The following is a 23,046-nucleotide window of genomic DNA, read 5'->3' on the forward strand; positions in this document are numbered from 1 at the left end:
ACCTTTCTGCTAAGTGATAGCTTTATCTTAGAACTTAGAAGTTTGTATTAGAAAGATTTTTGTAACCATTTGCTCACGTAGATAGAGTTAATTAAGGGATCTCTAGAAGCTTTTTGGGAGACTTTTAACCTAAAATGAACTACCTGTTGTTATGTAAATCTGTTACCCCTGGCAACCAATCACTGTACCAATAAATACTGATGTGAAACTTTACTCTGGCCCTCACAGCTCATGAGAATGCTGGAGATCTCCCGACCCCTCAACTATTATAAAATCTATACTTTATAAAACTGTACTTTCATCTCTGTGTATTCTTCTTTTTCTATACTCTATTATTTTCTATTATTTCCTTATCTTTTGCGATGACCCCTGCCAAAGGGATCCGATTTTTGCTGGGAGCGTAGCTAACTCCCTGCAGGCAATCCCTACAGTAGCAAGGCTAGAGGCAGTAACATTAAGTATTTTAGTCTCTGACCTCTGAGTCAGCCTGCCTAGGTCGTGACTACCACCATCAATTATTAGCTGAATGGCCACGGGCCAATTTCTTCACCTCTCTGATGCTCGAGTTGCCTCATCAGTAAACTGGGTAAATAGAATTTACTCTTTAGGGCTACTGTGATGATCACAAAGAGACCCTTGTAAGTGCTTAGGAAGTACTTGGCACGTAATAATTAACTGCTTTACAAATGTTAACTATTATTTCTGACTACCTGCCAAAATCATACTTTAAAAAAAAAAAGCCTTTTTAGGATTCAAAACATTTGCCTGCATCAGATCATTTCTTTGTTTAATCACTGGACAAATATTTACTGAGAAAGGCACTGGTGGTACCATTGCCAGCAATGTGTTAGTAATAAAAGCAATAGGCATTTTCCCTGTCCTGAAGATTACATTCTGATGAGTAGAAAAGTATTTAGCATCTAATAGGACAATTACTCATGTAATTACCATTGTGATAAATGCTTTGAAGAGGAAGTACAGGATATTATTGGCACAAATGACCTAGTCTGGAGGACTGAAGTAGGGACGCCCTGGAGGAAGAGCAGACTGCCCGAAGGAAGTGTTATTTGAGCTGAGATCTGAAGTATGAGTTAACCAGATTAACCAGGAGGAGCTGGAGGGCAGGGTGGGAAGGGTAAGTGTTCCAGGCAAAGGATAAGTTACATGTAGAAACAACTCTCACATTTCAGTGGTTTAACACAACAAAGGTTTATGTCTCATTCACTTCACAGACTAAAGCCAATCAGAGGTGTAAGGGGGCATTGGTGCAAAGGGGCTTACTCCATATAGTCATTCAAGAACCTTTCCTTAGCATCCTAGCGATCTCCATTAGATCTTCTGAGTGCAGCCAACAAGCACATTTCAGTATGTCTACAGATCACCTGGGGACCTTGTGAACAATGCAGATGACTTTGATTCAGTAGGTCTGGGGTGGTGCCTGAGCTTCTGCATTTGTGTCAAGCTCTTTGGTGATACTGATAACTGCTGGTTTCTAGCCACCACTCTGATTAGCAATGGCAGAGAGAATCTCTCAGGAGGTTTTAGGAGCCAGGCATGGGAAGGTACACACCATTTCTGTTCACATTTCAACGGCCAGACCTCAGAGACTTGGCCCACGTAGGTTCAGGGGGCTCAAAAACTTTGTCTGGTAATGTGCCAGGGAAGAGAAATCTTCCCACCTTACAGTTTGGTGAAAAAATGAACCAATCTCTGCCACAGATTGGGACAATTCTAGTTTCAAGCAGAAGCTCACCACTATATAGATTCCAGAGACAAGAGAACATGACATGTTTGAGGAATTGAGGAAAGTCCACTTTGATCAGAACTTAGGCAAGGAGAGGGCAAGTGCCAGACAAGCCTGGAGAGTTAGAAGGGCCAGAGCCCACAGGCCTGGGAAGGTTTTGGACAGACAATAGGAAGTCATTGCAGGGTGTTAAAAAGGAAAGTGACATGAACAGATTTGTGTTTTTGAAAGTTCACCCTGATGACAGCATGGAGAGCAGATGGTGAGCAGAATGAGGGTGAGTGGAAGAGCACTCAGGACTTATTGCAGTTGTCCAGGTGAGAAGTGACAGTACTTTAGACACTACACAGTGCTCTTATGCTGCCAAAGGTAGGTAAGATGACAAGCTGACTTCTCTAGCCCATCTCTCTGCATCTTTTTGAACTTCTACTCTTACATCATACAATCCATACTTGATCTTCACTATATTTGTAGTCTTTGATCAATCAACATTTATTCAGCATCTACTGTACAGAAGACTCTCCTGGACTTCAAAGATAACAGGACCTTATCCCAGTTTTCTAGGACAGTGCTGTCTGATAGAAGTTTCTGAAGTGAAGGGACTGTTCTGTGTCTACTCTGTTCAATATGATAGCCACTAGTCGCGTGTGGCTGTTGAGCACTTGAAATGTGGCTAGTGCAACTGAGAAACTGAATTTCTATCTTATTAATTTAGCTACATGTGGTTAGTGGCTGCCATTTTGGATAGCATAGCTTCAGGAATTGAGATAAAATATTGACATGAAAGATAACCGACTGTACTAGGTGGCACATGATCAAATCCAAATAAATCGCATAGTATAGTAAAAACTATGTTATATGAAATTAAGAAAGGGATAGAAAGTTGAGGGCAGTCTCTGGAGTTCTAACACCTGATGAAATGATTTATTATCTTGTTATTTAATATGCAGTATAGATATCTAGTATTTCTGCCTGTCCAGTGTTCATTCTTCCACCTTGTGATTACAGTATTTCAATCTTCCTTCGAATAGTCACTCAATGTGGTATGTGTGGGGCTGCCCTCATCCTTGTCTTTCAGAAGGAAGCTCATGACCCAGGTTGGCAAACCCATTTTTTTCTGACCACCATGATGGGTTCAGTGAGGGCCTTTGACCCAAGCCAGACCAGTGACACTTAATTTAAGGAATTTTGTAGGAATTTTTAGAAGAGGCCCATTCTCTTTCACTGGGGTTGCTAAAAGAACAGGATAGAACCTAGGTCTGCTGGTGGCTATCTTGTTCCCTAATAGTCTGTCTATTTAAAGCCAAGGCAGAGGACAGAAGACCCTGCAGATGAAGAAAGAGAGTATCCTGATGATATTGAATATCTCCTGGGTCCAGCCATACCTGAAGCCTCTCTCCCTGGTCTTTTCAATTACAGTGAACTGATAAATTCCCTTGGTTGCTTTAGCCTCTTTGAGCTGAATTTTCGTAAGTTTAAGCAAAATAAATAAAACCCTTAGTACAATGCCTAGCACATCAGTGTTTAATAAGCATTAGATATTATGGCTTTTATTTCAGTAGACTTGAGTAATCAGGTAAGTCTTCATGGATGAAGAATGCACAGGATTTAGATAGGTGAAGTGGAGAGAGGGAAAGGGAAATTGCAGGCAAGTAAACAAATTGGGAGGCTACTGAAGTAATCAAGGAGTGAATATTAAGGGGTTAGACTGGAAGAGTGGCAGTTAGAATAACAAGGAATGGGTTAATAAATTCAGAGGTCATGGCATAATCCACTGGTACTTCATTTATTTATTCATTCAGTAAACATTTGCTGAGCACCTACTATGTGTTGGACACCACACTAAGCACTGGAGGTAAAGAAGTGATTGCTTACCTTACAGCCACCTACCCTTCCTTCTTTGCTAACAACTTTGTTTTTATTGGCCTTCTTCACGTGGCCTTGTCCTTCACAGGAACCTCCTAAGTTCCTCCCCACCTAAGTAGGCAGATCTTGATAGTGCTCTCATTCCCCTTACCAAATACTCTCTTTAGATGGAGGCATATGATAGGATTCTAGTCAATGAGAGGTGAAGAGTAATCTGCTGGGAACTGTGAAAGCCATAAAGGCAGCGTTGTTCCCATTTGTTTCTGAATGGTGCCACCTGCAGGTGACACCCAGTACTGCAGTAGCTATGAGAGAAATCAGCCCAAAAGGACAAGCCAGTATGCCCAAGATGGCAGAGTAGAAAGGTGTAAGGAACCTGGGTCCTTGGTGGTGTATTTGAACTGCTGCATTAACCAATCCTGGAAGGGCCCCACCTTAGACATTGTGTTATATAGAATAATAAATGTCATCATTTAAGGCTTCCCTTCCCCCCCGCCCCCCACCCTCCTGGTTATTTGCAGGTAAAAGCTTCCTCATTGGAAGCTCCCACTGTAGCGCCAGAAAAGCATGCGGTTAAACTGTCCAGCCAAAAGGATGGATTTGACATCATGGTGTAGGAACTATGCCATCCTCAAGATATTAGTCCAGAGACTTATCTGTATTTATAACACACTGCTAATTACAGAGTGTGGCTATTGGTTAGGCACACAAGACATTGAATGTGTACATATTGTACATAATGTGTACAAAAGCTTCCTCGTGGCCGGGCGCGGTGGCTCACGCCTGTAATCCTAGCACTCTGGGAGGCCGAGGCGGGCGGATTGTTTGAGCTCAGGAGTTCGAAACCAGCCTGAGCAAGAGCGAGACCCCGTCTCTACCAAAAATACAAAGAAATTAATCGGACAACTAAAAATACATAGAAAAAATTAGCCGGGCATGGTGGCACATGCCTGTAGTCCCAGCTACTCGGGAGGCTGAGGCAGAAGGATCGCTTGAGCCCAGGAGTTTGAGGTTGCTGTGAGCTAGGATGACGCCACGGCACTCTAGTCTGGGCAACACAGTGAGACTCTGTCTCAAAAAAAAAAAAAAAAAAAAAAAAAAAGCTTCCTCGTTGCCTGACTAATACAGCCCCTTGGAGACTGACGCATGAACACATAAGTATAATTAAAAGAAACAAGACAACGGGCCCTAGAATCCACGGTCATATGGAGTGTCATGAAAGGGGGATGAGTTCTGCAGGCGGCTGGGAAGCCAGAAAGGCTGTTCAGAGACAGAGTCATTCAAGCTAGGTCTTGAAGGTCCTGTAGACATTTTCTAAGCAGAAAAGAGATGGGCCTTCATTTGGCACAAGTGAAGGTATTGAGTAATAGGCATGAGGGCATGTATGTGGTGTGGTTGAGAAACAAGAAGTGTGATCTGGTCAGAATACACAGCTGAGATGGAGGAAGTGGCAGAATGTGGGACATGAGACCAAAAGAGAAACATTATATGGGATTTGAGCTTCATCTTATGGAAAATAGGAACTAGTAAAGGTTTGTAGGCAAGGAAGTTCAAACTCTAAGTTGCTCTACTTGACAAAAGGTTGTTGCGATGGTTTGGATGAGAAAAAATAAGGGCTACAGATGATGGTGAGGAGAGGATTCAAGGGAACCAGAACCTTGGACCTGACCCCAGACATGTGGGATACCCGTCATGTGAGTGAGGCCATTTTGGAATTTCCAGCCCAGCCCAGCCTCAGCAAAGGGCAGCTGATATCAGGTCAGGGAAGAGCCAAGCCATCCTCTTCAAGTCCTGCCCAAATTCCTTCTTTAAACCATTAAATTCTGGGTGGTTGATCCCTTGGTATTGTGGGGGATTGGTTCCAGGACACCGGCAGATATCAAAATCCATGGATGCCCAAGTCCCTTACACAAATGGTATAGTATTTGCATATAACCTACGCACATCCTCTTGTATGCTTTAAACCACCTCTAGATACTTATAATACTTGATACGATGTAAATGCTAATGTAAATAGTTGTTATACTGTATTATTGTTTAGGAAATAATGAAAAAAATCTGTACATGTTCAGTAAAGATGCAATTAAAAAATACTTCTGATCCATGGTTTGCTGAATCCATGGATGTGGAATCCATGGAGGGCTGACAGGACTTCAGAAAATGAAAAAAAAAAGTCTAATCATCTGTTGGGCAGGCAGTGGGCTGGAATTGCGAGATCTGGCCTCTGCAGAAGTTTTTATTTTTTTTTTTATAGACAGGGTTTGCTCTGTTGTGGAGTCTAGCGTGCAGGCCACAAGCATAGCTCACTGCAGTCTTGTACTCCTGGGCTCAAGCAATCTTCTTGCCTCAGCCTCCCAAGTAGCTGGGACTATAGGTGTATGCTACCACGCCCGGCTACTTTTTAAATTTTTTGTCACAGCAGGGCCTTGCTATGTTGCTCAGATTGGCCTCGAACCCCTGGGCTCAAGTGATCCTCCCTCCTTAGTCTCCCAAAGTGTTGGGATTACAGGCCTGAGACACAGCAGTGCCTGGCCTCTGCTGAAGCTTTATATTTGCATTTTTTGTTGCTGACAACACGTGGAGAATCCAACTCATCTGTTTCCTGAGATAGCTGCAGATGTGCTGCTTTGACCCTTTCCAAGCCACTCAGGAATTGTGGGTTCAATTCAGAGACTTGTGTTTCCACACTATTCACAGGCTACAGGTCCCTCCTTAGTGTGAGCAGGAAAACATTTTCCTAGCTTGGGGGAGGGTTCAGATCCTTCTTTTGTTGTCAGCTCTGATGCCAAGCTAATTATTTTTAATGACTTTTGGTACCATGGCAAACACAATTTGTACTTCAGATCCACAAACACGAACACAGTATACCTATGTTCTTTGTGAACCAAGGGCTTAAAACCCGTAAGGTGTGGTCGGGCGCAGTGGCTCAAGCCTACAGTCCTAGCACTCCAGGAGGCAGAGGCGGGTAGATTGTTTGAGCTCAGGAGTTGGAGACCAACCTGAGCAAGAGACCCCCATCTCTACTAAAACTAGAAAAATTAGCTGGGTGTGGTAGAGTGTGCCTGCAGTCTCATCTACTAAGGAGGCTGAGGCAGGAGGATCGCTTGAGCCCAGAAGTTTGAGGCTGCAGTGAGCTACGATGATGCCACTGCTCTCAGCCACTGCTCTCAACCCAGGGTGAGGGAGTGAGACTCCGTCTCGGAAAAAAAAAAAAAAAGTAAAGAAATTGAACCTCTCTCCTCACGCGCCCCCTTTCATAGAAAAAAATTAAAAAAATCCATAAGCTATATTCTCAGTTTTCTAATACATACAGTAACAAAAATGGACAGAAGGTTACAAAGTAACCTCTATCATTCACAGAGAAAGGGCTGCTAGACCTGTGAATATTAGCACAGGAAAGAACAGCACAGCACACTTTATTGGTAAATGTAACAGCTGTCCCTAAATATGGTCAGTGCTCTCTCTGGGAAAACCCATGATAAGGATTATTGCCAGGCCTGTGGCTGTCCTTAGAAAGGCTTTGAGTTTGAGCCAAATGACATCTAACCTGCCTCTTCTGTGTGCTCCTACCTCCCACTATTTTTATATTAATACATATATTTCACTTTAATCTTGGACGTGACATAACATTTATTTCTTAAACTTTATTTAAATTTTTATTTTTTACTCCCATGTGACTGTCAGGGAATAAGGTGGTGGTGGCTAAGAGCTGACTCTACAATAGCCTTTGATTTTTTTTTTCAGCTCTAGCATATCACCTATTTCCTTTCCACAGTATTCAACTCCTACAGGGTGAATCAAGAGTCTAAAGCAAAAACTTGGGTTTACCAGAATTCCTACTGCGGGATTTAAAGAGAATATTCAGAGAAATTAATCTGCAGAAACTACGAGGTTGTGATTTTTTTGTTTCCATCCCCATATACGATTGTTGCTGCATTGCTGGCCCTAAAGAGTGTTGTCTCCATCTTTGACTCTCTGTAGGTCAAAAATAATAAAACAGGCCTTGGAAGTGAGTGATTTTCACAGTCCTCACTCTTACTCCTTCCACTGGGTATGGTTCCTTAATCTGACATAGTTCTAAGGTGGCTCCCGGGAGTACAATATTCGTAATTGGGATATGCAAGCTCTTGGGGAGGCCTGGTATTCCCTGGAGTCAAGTGGGACTTTGCAAATGCTCTAGAGTGAGTGCGCATCTGCCCTAGAGTCTCGTTAACACCTGGTGCTCTTTAGTTTCACAGTGAAGCCCTAGTTTGGGCTCGAAGCAAACCAGGCTCCAGGCAAGCTGCAGCTGGCAGATGCCCCCTTTTAGATTTCCCAGCAGTCTGACTTTGCTTGGCTAACCAATGGGGAAAGATGTTCATAAAGCATTTGAGCTAAAGTGGGCAACTGGGTATGTAATGTATAAGCTAAAAACAAATTATCTAACCAGACGTAATGTTCTGTTTTTAGTTGCCTAAGTATGTTCATACTCCAAATTATCTATAACTGATAATGCCTTTATGAGAGAAGAAGAAAAACATGAATCGTACCCCCTAGAAATCACTCCCACAGAGAAAGGAACGCGTTGAGGACATTTGTAAAATGAGAGGATTTATTGTCTTCCATCTCCGTCAGTCTGAAATTGATTTAAATCTTCAAGACAGGTTATTAAGTCTTCAAAACTGACACTCATTTAAAAGGTGATTTAATTAAAAAAAAAACCAAAGCAGGCCTATATTTGTAAACATTTATTCTCTTGAACTGAAAAAGGCTTGCATCAGCACACATTGTACAGCCTTGCAAATTACACAGAGATTGAAAAGAAGGTTCCTTGTTCATAAGTGCAATGAATCTTTGATGTCCAGTGATCCGCTGCAAATAATGAAAACAAATTGTAAACCACTTAAGAAGTTTCCAGCATTCATCAAATACATTTCCTTAGCTGACAAAAAATTCACAAGGAGGAGAATGCAAATAAGTGGCATTTAGTTATTGGAGGGACACATAAAAAAAAAAAAGGTGGAAGTATTTTCCTGTCTAGAATGATTCCTTTTCCCCTTTGAATCTAAGTGGTTTGATAAAGAGGCATTAACAACATAATTTACTTTATACTTAATGTTCATACTGCCAAAATGTGTAAGGAAAGAACCCTATGGGGGAGGAGTTCTGTAGTTTCTGGAAATTATTTCTGTGTTTAGAGATTCAAGAGAAGAATAATCTTCTATTTGTGGACTCTCCTTAGCACCTCTAACTCCCAAAAGAAGACAGAACATGGTTTTGACTTAGTTATTCCACTCCTGCATTCTTTTTCCCCCAAATTCTAAGTTGGGTCACATTGTGCTAGCTGCAAAAAGAAATACAGGTTACAACTGGTTATAATCATTTTGAAGGATAATTTGCTGTACAATAGAGCTTTGGATCTGATACAAGAATTCAGAAATATAAAACAAAATAACTACAAAAGTTAGGAGGCATTTGAACAGCATTTCCTTAGAAAAACCTGCTAACTGTATCATTCCCATGTGAATCCTATAGTCATGTGGGGTGAAATGTGTATCTTCCCCATGCCCGCCGCCCCTTTGCTGGATCACTGGCATTTCTTCACAAGCTATAACGCCATGACCACACATCCTAGGAGTCTCTATAATGTTAACAGAAGCTCCAAATATCAAGCCAATCATGGGAGAGGGCAGGGGAATCATAGAAGTGAAGGGTCCAAAGGTGGCTCTGTTACTGAGAACTTGCCCTTTCCAAAATGTGAAAGTCATAGTGCTTCTTGCTTGTTCTCAGCTTAAACTTGTTAACTGAATTAATTTGCTTCTTCAGTGCATTCTGAGCAGCTGAAATGGAGGGGAATGTGGCTAAGACGGTGTATGTGGAGGCCAAGTCACTGGGTTTAGAGCGTTCAGGGTTGACAGTGTTGTCCCCGCTGCCACAGCAGAGGGGGTGACGACGCAGCTGGGGCTGGGACTGGGGGTCCCGGAGCCACCGGATCTTGGCGCCAATTTTAAAGAGTTCCCCAAAAAGCTTCTCAGCTTCCATGCGAGTTATTCCATCTGGTAGTTCAGTTATTTCCAAGACCTTCCCAACAACTAAAATGAAAAAGGTATAGAATTAATATATCCCTGTTACCAAAAAAGTTGGGTAAAAAAGTACTGCAAATACCAAATAAGACATAATAAACAAACAGATTTTTTGAAACCATTCAGATCCACAAAATTATAATTGTTAGAGCCATCTTTTAAATACTTCCTACCTCTGCCCTCCACTTAGGCAAGGGGTATAGAGCTCATGTTGTTAAGCCACTGACTTCAGTCTTTGCTGAGAGTTGCACATAAAAAATGCAGCACCATGCAGTGGCTTCTCTAAATTAGGAGTGAGATCTTGGGCAAACACTTTCTGAACTTCACATTCCCATTGTACAATAAAATAACAGCACTTGCTCTAACCACCCTCAGGCTGCTGAGTAGAAAGTTAAAATTTGTGCGTTCACACTCTCCCCACATAGTTGTAAGGACAATTCCTTCCTCAGTGAATACAGAGGCTAGAGTTTCACTCTCCCTGCTCCTCTCACATGCTTTTCTCCCTTTGGCCCCTTCGTCCCTCCTAACCCCACCTGCACCTGACCGTACATACTCTCACATCTGAAGTGAGACACCGATAAGAATGCATCCAAGAACCCTAAAGTAGAGATGACAAAATTTCCTATTACTTGAGGAAAACCCATTTCTGTGCTGTGGTTTATTTCTAAAGACTGTCACCAGTTTGTAGATCCACATCCAGTTGCCCCTCAGGGACACACCTGCTTCTCCTGCTCCAAGGTCCGTGGATGCAGCTTTTTTAGCTTGTCTTCTTCCTCGGTTTCCATGCCGGCTGCCAGGCTGACTCTGAACACCCACGAATAGTTCAGAAATAAGGTTAATAGTGCTGAAAAATGTGTCTGTAACGTTTAAAAATTTAACACCTAACCACACTTAATCTGGGTTCTTCACTTTGGCAGAAATAACCAGCCCCAGGCCTTCTGAATTCTGCCTCTGCAGCAGGGCATTCTGCCCCTGACGATGACCAATTACTCGCTGACTATCCTTCATTAGCAAGGGTGAGCCAAATCCCAGACACCACCCATCTTTGGGTGGCACTAGTGAATTACTGCTTCGCCAAGCAGAGCACTACCTTCTGCTCTGGACTGTTCCCAATGGAGCTAGTGGTAACTGAATAAACCAGCTGGCTGACGCATAGAGCTCTCTTTGGGTAGCACCGACAGGTGGGCTCAGAGGTGCCCCCTACACTCTCAGCAACAGAAGTACGATGTTCTGCAACAAAGCCTAGGAGGTCAGACAGCGGCCTTTCATACCTGTTGGTTTGGAATGTGTCCGTGCAGAACAGCAGGAGAGTTGTACTGCAGTGGTTGCCCAAGTAATGGATACCTGGCATCTCCTGAAAGTCAACAAAAAACATTTTTACATCTTTCTCTCCTCAGTTAAAAAGTACTTGCCAGAGTTTTTCTAAATTGTTCAGAATAATTAAGATGAACAGGGGAAACACGTTTGACAGAATAAAACAAGTAACTGACATATTTTAAAAAACAATTAAAAATTTCACATATTCTTTAAAGGGCTGGGGCAAACTTCTGAAAAGATTAATGACTGGTAACAGTGGATATGAAGGAGGGTGAGTGGTAGGAACTAGGTGGACAGGGGATAGGATGGAGAGAAACTTCTCTGTATACTTTAAAACTATTTGTTAATTTTTGAATCATGTCACTATATTATGTATTAAAAAAAGTAAATAAATTTTAAAAAGTGGATGAAAATAAATTTTAAAAAATTGAAGATATGGAAGAGAAAGAATCTAAGAAAACTATGACGCTAAATCCTAACATTCTATATGAAATCCACCAAAAAAACTATAACACTCATTCTAACCACTTTTGATGCTAAAATCTGCATCTTTCTATGATGATTATTAATAAAAACTTACATTTCAGAGAAAGGATGAAACTCTGGGTAAATATTAAGCTCTATATTTTCCCAAATTCACTATTAGTTGCTATAAACATATGCATGTAATATATGCACGTATACATTTAATATACTCACATACATTTTTATAGTTTTTTTTTTTTTTTTGAGACAGAGTCTCACTGTGTTGCCCTGCCTAGAGTGAGTGCCATGGCGTTAGCCTAGCTCACAGCAGCCTCAAACTCCTGGGCTCAAGCGATCCTACTGCCTCAGCCTCCCGAGTAGCTGGAACTACAGGGATGCGCCACCATGTTGAGCTAATTTTTTCTATATATTTTTAGTTGTCCAGATAATTTCTATTTTTTTTTTAGTAGAGACGGGGCCTCACTCTTGCTCAGGCTGGTCTCGAACTCCTGAACTCAAACAATCCGCCCGCCTCGGCCTCCCAGAGTGCTAGGATTACAGGTGTGAGCCACCGTGCCCGGCCCATTTTTATAGTTTTAACCAATGGGTATATATGTATGTTCTAGGTCCCAAGTCTGCTCTTAATCTCTCTTTAAATGACAATCTGTATTTGTAATTTGAACTTGCTTAGAAAGAGTGGTACAGCTTCTAGTGTCATTCATGAGTAAGTATCCCCTATCTAAATCAGCAAGTGTAGGGTAGTCAGAATAAAGATCTTGCAATTGTTTTCTTTCACTCAGTAGAGCCTGAAGTCATCACAGAGTAAGGGGCTTAATAAATGCTGACTGCAAAAATTTTGTCTCAAAGAATAACGTTTTCAGTTGTGTTACATTCTCATTTTATTTTAACCGTAAGCCCCCAGATTTAGCACATTCTGTGTTTGGAGTAGGGTTATCAGTAGGTAGACTAATAGAAGACTGGGGCATCTTCAGGAAATCTTATACCCCTTCTGCCAAGAGCTTCATAACAGAGAGAAGCAAGGCACGGAATTCCTGCCATTCCACAAGACTCCTTTCTGATGATCACTGTGAAGATGCTGGGGCAGCTCCCTGGCAAGACACATCCACGACACACTCACAACTTCCTAAGCTGAAGAGCAGACATGACATGGGGACTCAGTACTGAGACTGGGGATGCATTGTAAAGTGTGAAGATGCATAAAAAATAGTTGTAAAGCAGTCAGAGTTAAGTGTAAAAATAATGAAATGTAAAGAAAATAATTAAGCCTCAAAACCTTAGATGAGCAGAATACAGAGACTGCTGCTTAAAAATCCTGGAAACCCAGGACTTAGTCATATGTAATGTTATTTTTTCAAATATGGAGATGACACTGTAGTCAGCAGTAACCAAAGACCCCTCCTTACAGGCCAGGCTAGGTGTTCCTCTTGGGGCATTCATCTCAGACTGCATGCCACATACTGTTTCAATTTATTTTTTATAATATGCTTTATTTTTCTAGATTATTAAGGTTACTGGCTTTGTAGAAAATTTGAAAATAGAGAATTACAAAGGAGGAAATAGAAACCACCGTGGTCATTCCATCATTTCTAACATTTTGGTACATATCTTTGTTCTATATATGTGTGTGCTCATACTTGCGTATGTGTATAATTCTTTTAAAAAATTGAGATATAGTTAACATACAATATAAAAACCATCTCCATCCTTGGAAGACTTCCCTTCAGCCCCTTTCCACAACTCACTATCAGTTCCCCACCACTAGCTGATTTCTAACTTCACAGATTAGCTTGTCTATAGCTGGATTTCATATAATTAGAACCATATAGTATATATTATTCGTTTTTTGGTCTGTTTTTTGCTTAACATAATGACTCTGAGATTTATCCATGTTGTGTGTTAGTAGTTTGCTTTGCTCACGTTTATCGCTGAGTAGTATTCCACTGTAAGGACATGTCACAATTCGTTTATTCAGTGTTCTGCTGATGGACATATGGGCCATGTCCAGCTTGGGTTATTATTTTTTTTTCTTTTGAGACAGGGTCTCGCTCCGTTGCCCAGGCTAGAGTGCAGTGATGTCATCATAGCTCACTGCAACCTCAAACTCCTAGGCTCAAGTGATCCTCCTGCCTCAGCCTCCTGAGTAGCCGGGACTACAGGTACATGCCACCATGCCCAGCTAATTTTTCTATTTTTTGTAGAGACGAGGCCTTGCTATGTTTCCCAAGCTGGTCTCATACTCCTGGCCTCAAGAGATCCTTCTGTCTTGGCCTCCCAAAGTGTTGGGGTTACACGTGTGAGCCACTGCGCCTGGCCAGTTTAGACTATTATGACATAAAGTTGTAAGTGTTCTTGTACAAGTGTGAACATGTTTTCATTTCTCTTTCCAACACTGGAGTAGAATAGCTAGTTTGTATGGTAAGTGATTAACTTGGTAAGAAACTGTCAAACCTTTTCCCAAAATGGTTTTATCATTTATACGCCCACCAACGATGTGCGAAAATTTTAGTTTCTTTGTATCTTTACCAACATTCAGTGTTGTCGGTCTTTCTGATTATAGCCATTCTAGTGGTGCTAAGCGGTATCTCGTTCTGGCTTTATTATTCATTTGCCTAATGACTAATAATGTTGAGTACCTTTTCAAGGGCTTATTGGACATCTATATATCTTCTTTGTTGAAATGTCTGTGTAACTTGTTTTTCAAAATCACTCATCACATTGTGAATATTTACTCTTTTTATGATTCTTTAAAACATGATTTTTAGACAGCTACACAGTATTTCTTGTATAGATATACCATAATTTAACTATTCCTCACTGATGAACATTTAGGCTGGTTTTGAATTTTTTTGCTATAGGATAAACTATCCTGTGCATAAATCTTTGTGTGCATCATCCTTAGGATAAATTCCAGAAATAAGATGAACGGTTTCCATATTAGTTTTACAATCATCTGCTTGCAGCCTGTTCCTCTGAGTAGACTGAGAGCTGGTGAGGATCAGGACTTCTCCTTATTCATCTTTGTATACCAGGGGCCCAGTAGGTCCTTAATAAATGTTTTTGAATAAACTTTATATTTGATATATATTACTCTAATATAGGAATTAAAAATATAGAACACTGTATTACTACTATGGAGGAATGGATTCTAAGAATAAGTTAAAACCATTTTAATTCTATCATGTAATTATTGAGTATAAGTAATTAATGAATTAATAATCAATTAGCAATGAAACATTAAGGTTAGGAAAGTATATGGTAACAAATAGATATGCCTGAGTGGAGGGGAAAATGCAGCTCTGTGGAAAATTGAAAGGCAGTATTATTGTACACACACACACACACACACACACACACACACACACACACATTTTTGAGACAGAGTTTGTTCTGTTGCCCAGGCTAGAGTGCTGTGGCATTAGCCTAGCTCACAGCAACCTCAAATTCGTGTGCTCAAACAATTTTTCTGTGTCAGCCTCCCTAGCAGCTGGGACTAGAGGCACACACCACCATGCTCTGCTACTTTTTTTTCTATTTTTAGCAGAGATGGGGTCTCGCTCTTGCTCAGGCTGGTCTCAAACTCCTGACCTCAAACGATCCTCCTGCCTAGGCCTCTCAGAGTGCTAGGATTACAGGTGTGAGAACTGTGCCCAGCCGAAAGGTAGTATTATTAATACCAAGATAGATTACCAAGTGACTGGGAATGGATGTCTTAAATTCTCCAGAGCTGTGACTAGTTTCATGTACACTTACCTTGCCCAGGGACAAAAGGTCTAGAAAATTGGGGCATGATGGAAAGTGGTGGTCCAGAGGGACGTCCAGTTTTCAGGGTAGACAGCTGAACTGGTGCTGGCGACTGAGCTGGTGAGATAATGGGGCTACTGAGTTGAGGGCTGTGCTGCAATTACAATACATCAAGAAAATGGGTCAGCATTTTGGGCAGGCTTTTTGCAAATTTCCTTTTGGACAAAAATTTTTATTCTTCCTGATTACAAATATATACTTGTTAGAAAAAAATTCAAACGTTACAGAAATATATAATCTCCAATTCCCAAAGATAAACATTGGTAACAGATTGTTTCTATGCATATGCATTCACACATCCATTTTTTATAAAAATGGGAACAGACCATACATCCTATTTTTGAAACTTGCTTTTGTAAGGTGGCAATAATCGTGTTGATAACTTTTGTGTGACAGAATATATACATCTATTTCATTCTTTTTTTAATATTAAATGTTTAACATTTCATTTTTAAATAATTTCATCCTTAGGGAATAGTTACAAAGATAGTACAAAGAATTTCCAGATTTCCGAAGTGATGTTAACATTTTATTGTATTTATCCCCCCCCATATATATATTATTGCCCTTTTCTGAACTGTTTGAAAGTGAGTTGCACATGATACTCCTTTACCCCTAAATAATTAGTGTCTACTTGCTAAAAACAAGGACATTTTCTTACATAACCACAGCAGAATAATCAAAACCAGAAATTAAAAAAACTATTATCTAATCTACAGAGTTTATTCCAATTTGCCAAGTGTCCCACTAATGTCTGTTATAGGAAAAGAGAAGAAAAATTTTCCCCTTCAGGAATCCAGACTAGAACCAAGAACTACATTTAGTTGTCATGGCTCTTCAATCTGGAACAGAACGAACCTCAGTCTTCCTTCTCTTTTATGACTTTGACATTTTTGAAGTTCTGTTTCTAAAGATCATTTTGAAGATCAGTTATTTTTTAGAATGTCCCTCAATTTGGGTTTGTCTGTTGTCTCCTCATCAAAAAGTTGATGAGGAACCTGATGTCGGTCTGTTGTCACATTACTAGTGATGTTTACTTTGCTCACTTGGTTAAGGTGGTGCCTGCCAGGTTTCTTCATTGCATGTTACCATTTTTTCCTCTGTAGTTGTAAGTATCTTGTGGGGAGATACTTTATAAAAATATTCTGCTTCTCATAAAAATTTTACCCACTAGTTTTAGCATCTAGTAATGACTCTTGCCTAGTGGTTTCCTGGTGGTGATTTTCTACTTCTATGATTCCTTCTATAGGTATTATTTCAGATTCTACTGTAAGAAAGAGTTTGACTCTCTCCTGTATTTATTCATTTGCATCACTATGGACTCATGGATTCCTATTTTATTCTATGGGTGGTCATTCATATGTTAATCATTCTTTTATGCCAAACTTTTAAGCCTGATCTTGTATCCTTTGACATATCCTTATCATTCTTCCAGCCCTTCCTTACTTTCTTAGCAAGATGGTCTAGGCTCATCTTGTGCCTTCCCTGAACAATCCTGATAATAGTTATTTCTCTAAGAAGCCCTGGTTCCTTTTAGTGGAGAATGGTATTTAGGAACTACCATCTGGGTAGCAGGTGTATCTCGTTCTTTTCAGTATTATACACTTAAGGGTATTTTCCTAAATGACACAGTAATTTATTTAATCAGTTACCCGTTGATAAATGTCAAGGCTGTTTATAATTTTTCAATGTTATAACAGGCAAGAAAGAAATACCACTATACACACATTTTTATATGCTTGTTCCACAATTTTTTTTTATTTTATAGAAACAGGGTCTCACTCTGTTGCCCAGGTTGGAGCGCGGTGGCACAATTATAGCTCCCTGCAGCCTTGAACTCCTGGGCTCAAGGGATCCTCATGCCTCAGCCTCCCAAGCAGCTGGGACTACAGGCACATGCCACCACGCCTGGCTAATTAAAAAAAATTTCTGTTTTGTAGAGATTAAGTCTTGCTATGTTGCCCAGGCTGGTCTAGAACTCCTGACCTCAAGCAATCCTCCTGCCTCAGCCACCCAAAGTGTTGGGATTACAGGCATAAGCTACCACACCCAGCCTAGTTCCACAATTTTTACTGGATAAAGTTCCAGAAGTGGATTTGTGGATGAAAGGCTTTGTACCTTCTATATTTTGAAAAATGTCACCAAATCACATTCCAAAAAGAGTTGTACTGATTTACAGTACCACCAAGAGAGTATTAGAAAGCTTGTAACTAGATATAATAATTTGCAAACACTGCAAATTATTGATTTTACTGAATTTTCCCAATTATACAGGATAAAAAGTAATTTTATATTTTCATCTGTTTAATGGCCATTGTCCACTTATATTTTGGAGCTGATCTATAAATGGCCTTTGCCCTTTTAATTCCACTATGATTTTGTCATGTGTATTGGAAATATATTTTCTCTAATTTATCTTTAAAAAAAATTTAAAAACCTTTTAATTCTGTAAAATTTGAAGTATATAAAAATGTAGATAAAAAAGCATAATGAACTTCCATGTACTCTTCATCCAGTTTCAACTGTGATCACCCCTCCTTATTTTTCCTAAAGTACTTCAACCAAATCTCAGATATTACAGCACTTTACTTGTAAAATATTTCAATATATAAATATTTCTATCTATTTTAAACATAACCACAATACTATTAACATACTAACAAGAGTAACATATTTAAATATCCTTTTTGCTCAAAAATCTTCAGTATCCAAACAAAATCCATATATTGTATCTGATTATTATACCTCTTGAGTCTCTTTTAACCTAAAACAGACCTAGCTCCCATTTCAAAATGCCATTTATTTGTAAAAGAAACAGGGTCAATTTGTCCAGTAAAATATCCCACTGGTACCATGTAATTTGTTTGTTTTCTTCCTATATTTACTGTAAATGAGTAGCTAGATTTAGAGACTTGATTAGATTCAGATTCAATTTTTCTGATAAGAGTATATGCTAGGTAATGCTGTGTACTTTCTTCTATACCACATAAAGAGCCAAATAATGTCTGACTGGCCCACTTTTAGAGATGCTACAGTTTATCAGTGGGTTCAGGGCTGTCTGCCCTCCATTTCAAAGCTCCCTCCTGTATATTTTTTACCTAACATTTTAGCATCTCCTGATGATTTTTTCTTGATGCATTATTTTAATAGGGTTCCAGAATGATGATTTTCTAATTGTATCATTGCATCTGCATTTATTAACTGGAATATGAATGAGAAATGTTCCCTCATCAACTATTTGGTTACACTGAAGTACAGTTCATATGGGAAAGGCAGGATAAATGCTTGAGTCTTTTTCTTTACCAAATTTTAGTTGTAGTTTATCTTTTGATTTTTATCTTCTGATGTTAAAAGAATTTTGAATATGCAGAAGTTGGCAAATAATATTTAAATAGTGAAATATATTGTCTGAATATAAAGAATGTTCAAACTTTAAGAAAAATTCTTTTTATTTCAAAATATTAAAGGGGTACAAATGTTTTTGTTACATAGATAGCTTTTATAATGCTTCAGTCAGGGCCGTAAGTGTGCCCATCACCTGAATGGTGTTCATTGTACCTGTTCAGTAGGTTTTTACCCCTCCCCGCTGTTCTTGATTTCCAATGATTTTTACTTTTTTCTGGCCCCATGTCAAACTTCTTTATTAATCTGCTTGAGAGGATTTCAAATTCAGTGTCAAGCCTTGTAGGTCAGTCTTAATATATGTCAAAAATGTTAAGTTTCAAAATGATAATGACCAAAAGCATCTTACCTGGACAATATTGTCTACACTGCTAAATTCCACACACTTCTGTCCTCTCTGGTGATCACAGTAATATTTGTTTTGTTTCCACTGGGGAGGTGAGTGAGCACGAGATTGTGGATTGTTTGGTACATTGAGCTGCATCATCACCATTCCTCCACCAGGTGGCGGTGGTGGCACAGCTGAAAATCAGTACCGTAAAATCAGTATATTTCACCAACTAAATGGTATCTCTGAACATTAGGATAACAGCAATAATTTTACATTTCTGAACAAACTTTTAGATATGCAAACCTGATTTAAGCCCTAATGCATCATGCTACAAGTTCTGTGTGTTTATAAAGGCATTAAAACAAACCTTAAGGTCTTAAACGTCTCACTTATCCTAAAATAAGTTGGATCACTCAGGAAGAGCTGGAAGGGTAATGAGAGGAGGGCCTAGGAAAGGAGGATATCAATACTTATGAGAAAGGAGAATACAGAGAGCAGTAGTAGAAAAGGAAGAAGTGGACCACACGTGTGAGTCTGATTCAGCATGGCACCTTAAATATATCTCACACATCCTGAGTTGAGAATCTTTTTGTAGAAATGCCTAAGGAAATTCACTGAACTATCTATCACATGGACAAACCATTACTTTTTTTTCAGTAATTGATTCATACTTGCACACTGGTGGCCTTGAAGCTGCTGGGAATTGCATGGTGAAGTAGTCCGAGGAAACTGTACTTGTTCTGATCCTGGATGCTGCAAGTAACTGACTGGAGAGCTATGTGGGGAAAAATCAAATAAACACAAAAACACAGCACAGTGAGATGGGGATGACTGTAAAGATTCTCTGAATGAACAGTTCTGCAAATTTATTTAAATAAAATTATTTTTCAAATTGGTTAGCAGTAAAAGTCAAATTTAACTCTTATCTGTGAATTATAATTACTTTATTGCATAAAAATCATTTTATGTTTATGGTAATAACACTGATTTTTAAAGACCAGAAAAAAAAAATTCCTAATTCCATTACTCTTATGAATTTCAACTTATTCTAAATGTCTTTTATATTGTTTAAATAACAATGATAATATTTTTTGAGATAGGGCTACATTTTAGAAAAGAGAATACGCAGCTGGTCCGATGGTAGCGGGTTATCAGAACTTATTAACATCAGTTTCACTGAAGTTGGTGTATAGCCCCCCCACTGCTATTTGACTAGCTTAAAAAAAGAGAGAGGCGGGAGTGGGGGCGAGGGCAACATACATAACCTAAACATCTGTACCCCCATAATATGCTGAAATAAAAAAAAGAGAATATGCAGTTTGATAATGATGAGACCCAGAAAAAAACTTTTCTATCTTAGAAAATATATTAAGAATAGAGGAAATAACAGAACATATTTTGACATATTCGGACAAAAATAAAAGGCTGTTTAGTAAAGTTATTGCTGTCTTTTTGAACAATCTTTGAGACACAAATTAACATAAGGGTTGTCATACTATGTCTCTGAAGTTTTCTGTTTAACAAATTCTTTCAGAATAATACTTTAAAATCGTAGAATACTGTTTATTCTTTCTGAGAATTCTCAAGTAATCAAGAACCTTAATTTATATCTAAAACCCTATTAATTATCAGTCTTTTATCATCATTAAAAATAAACTCCCTTTATAAAGCAGTATTTCTTAACTTAGCTTAAACAATTTTTTGCATCTATGTAGTTGCATTAAAAATACAACTTTACATACAACTACTGAATTACGGAGAATACAGAGCATGGTGAAATAACAGCATGGTGAAGCAATCAGTAAAATCCAGACTATGGGAAACTCTGTAAGACAAATGTGTAAAACTTAAGCAATATTTGCAAGGTAGATGGAAATACAAATATCAACTGGATAAGGAATTAATTGTTAATTTTTTAAAGATATGAAATGGTATTGTGGTTACATGGGCTTTTAAAAGACCTTTAGGGATACCTATACTGAAATACTCATGAATATGAAATACTATTAATATGATACCTGGGATTTACTTCAAAATAATATGGAAAGGGAAAAGGCTGAGATTTAGATGAAAACAGATTATCATTAGTTGATAATTACTGAAATGATGGGCACATGGAGATTCAGTACCCTTTTGTTTATATTTATATATGTTTAAAACTTTTCATAATAAAAAGTTAACAAAAGATTCTGTAATTTTTTTTTTTTTTTTTTTTTTGAGACAGAGTCTCACTGTGTTGCCCGGGCTAGAGTGCCATGGCGTCAGCCTAGCTCACAGCAACCTCAAACTCCTGGGCTCAAGCAATCCTGCCTCAGCCTCCCAAGTAGCTGGGACTACAAGCATGCGCCACCATGCCCGGCTGATTTTTTCTATATATTTTTAGTTGTCCAATTAATTTCTTTCTATTTTTAGTAGAGACGGGTCTCGCTTTTGCTCAGGCTGGTTTCGAACTCCTGAGCTCAAACGATCTGCCCGCCTCAGCCTCCCAGAGTGCTAGGATTACAGGCGTGAGCCACCGCGCCCGGCCAAGATTCTGTACTTTAGGCTGACAATTCCCCAGTTAATAAGAATTAGTAAAGTTTTGCTGTTTTTGTTTTTTTTTTTAGTGGCAGTAACTCAGTGCAGTTCAATAAAAAGGAGAAAGAATGTGATTTAATGGGAGGATTTCACAAAAAGTGATTTTGGATCATATGTGAAAATAGTACTTTTTGAAATTGATGTTAGTTATGATTGGAATGTGTTAATGTGAGTATTAGTTACCTATAGAAATAATACAACTTAAGAGATAGTCTGTAAATGTGTCCATACTGAGGAAAACAGAAAGTCCACATGGGGGTAAGGTTTTTTTAGGCTCTGTTCTAACCTACGTACACAGTTCCATTGGGCCACGTGGTACCTCTCACCCTGACCTTGCTCACTAAGTACATTCTAATGACTTACCTAAGTTCTGAGGGGCATGGGTGATAGGAAGTTGCCCGGCAAAAGGAAGAGAATATTCAGGTCACTGAAATAAGGATATATCCCATAATATTAAAACTACAAATTGCTATTCCATTTTACCACTGTAGTGGGTTTTAGTTTATAGTTAGTATAAAACAATTTTCTAGCACTAGATTACCCCTCACGTCAGGGGCGGGGAACCTGCGGCCTTAAGGTCACACGTGGCCTTTTATGAAAAGGATTTGTTCCCTAAAATTTGGATTCAGTTAAAAGGCTTCAGTTAAGGATCTAGAAGGCCACATGTGGCCTTAAGGCTGCAGGTTCCCCACCCCTGCCTTAGGTAAATGAATAAAAACCAAGTTTCGGAATTATAAAATTCTTAGGCTGGCCTCAAACTTCTAGCCTCAAGCAATCCTCCCGCCTTGGCCTCCCAAAATGCTAGGATTATAGGTGTGAGCCACCATGCCTAGCCCTCTCCAGTTATTTCTTTCTTCATTCTTATTGTTTAGGAATGATAAAAAAAAAAAAAGACAAATGTATTATATATTTTTATAATCAGAAGGCTATTGTAGTCTACCAAAGTATGAAAAAAATTTACATCATATGGACTCTTTTTTTTTTTTTAATTTCAGCATATTACAGGGGTACAAATGTTTAGGTTACATATATTGCCTTTGCCTCACCTGAGTCAGAGCTTCAAGTGTGTCGATCCCCCAGATGGTGCACACTGTACCCATTACATATGAAATATACCCATGCCCTCCACCTCCCTCCCACCTGTCCAACACCCAATGAATGATTTTTTGTGAATGGTTAAAATTGGTCTGCTACGGGTAGTATTGATGCCTTTTTTTTTTTTTTTTGAGACCAGGTCTTGCTCTGTTGCCCAGGCTGGGGTGCAGTGGTGCGATCACAGCTCACTGCAGCCTCAAATTCCTGGGCTCAAACAATCCTCCTGCCTTAGCTTCCTGAGTAGCTAGGACTACAGGTACATGCCACCCTGCTGGCCTAATTTTTTTTATCTTTTGTAGAGATGAGGTCCCTCCATATTACCCAGGCTGGCTGCAAACTCCTAGGTGATCCTCCTTCCTCAGCCT

At 39.3% G+C, this 23,046-nt stretch overlaps 1 protein-coding gene across 2 annotated transcripts in view; it reads right to left on the minus strand.

Annotated features, from left to right (window-relative positions):
- Positions 1–8,324: 8,324 nt before the first annotated feature.
- Positions 8,325–23,046, minus strand: part of R3HDM1 (R3H domain containing 1) — a 97,440-nt gene continuing 82,718 nt past the window's right edge. For both annotated transcript variants that reach the window (XM_012650529.1, XM_012650528.1), the window contains 6 exons: positions 19,681–19,784; positions 19,028–19,200; positions 15,226–15,370; positions 10,944–11,026; positions 10,392–10,476; positions 8,325–9,681 (listed from right to left, as the gene is read on the minus strand). In XM_012650529.1, the coding sequence (XP_012505983.1) occupies positions 9,320–9,681; positions 10,392–10,476; positions 10,944–11,026; positions 15,226–15,370; positions 19,028–19,200; positions 19,681–19,784 (952 nt within the window). In that variant the 3' untranslated portion in view covers positions 8,325–9,319. The remainder of the gene's footprint in view (positions 9,682–10,391; positions 10,477–10,943; positions 11,027–15,225; positions 15,371–19,027; positions 19,201–19,680; positions 19,785–23,046) is intronic.

This window comes from Propithecus coquereli, unplaced genomic scaffold (genome assembly GCF_000956105.1).
Source record: "Propithecus coquereli isolate 6110/MARCELLA unplaced genomic scaffold, Pcoq_1.0 Scaffold33, whole genome shotgun sequence".
NCBI lineage: Eukaryota > Metazoa > Chordata > Mammalia > Primates > Indriidae > Propithecus > Propithecus coquereli.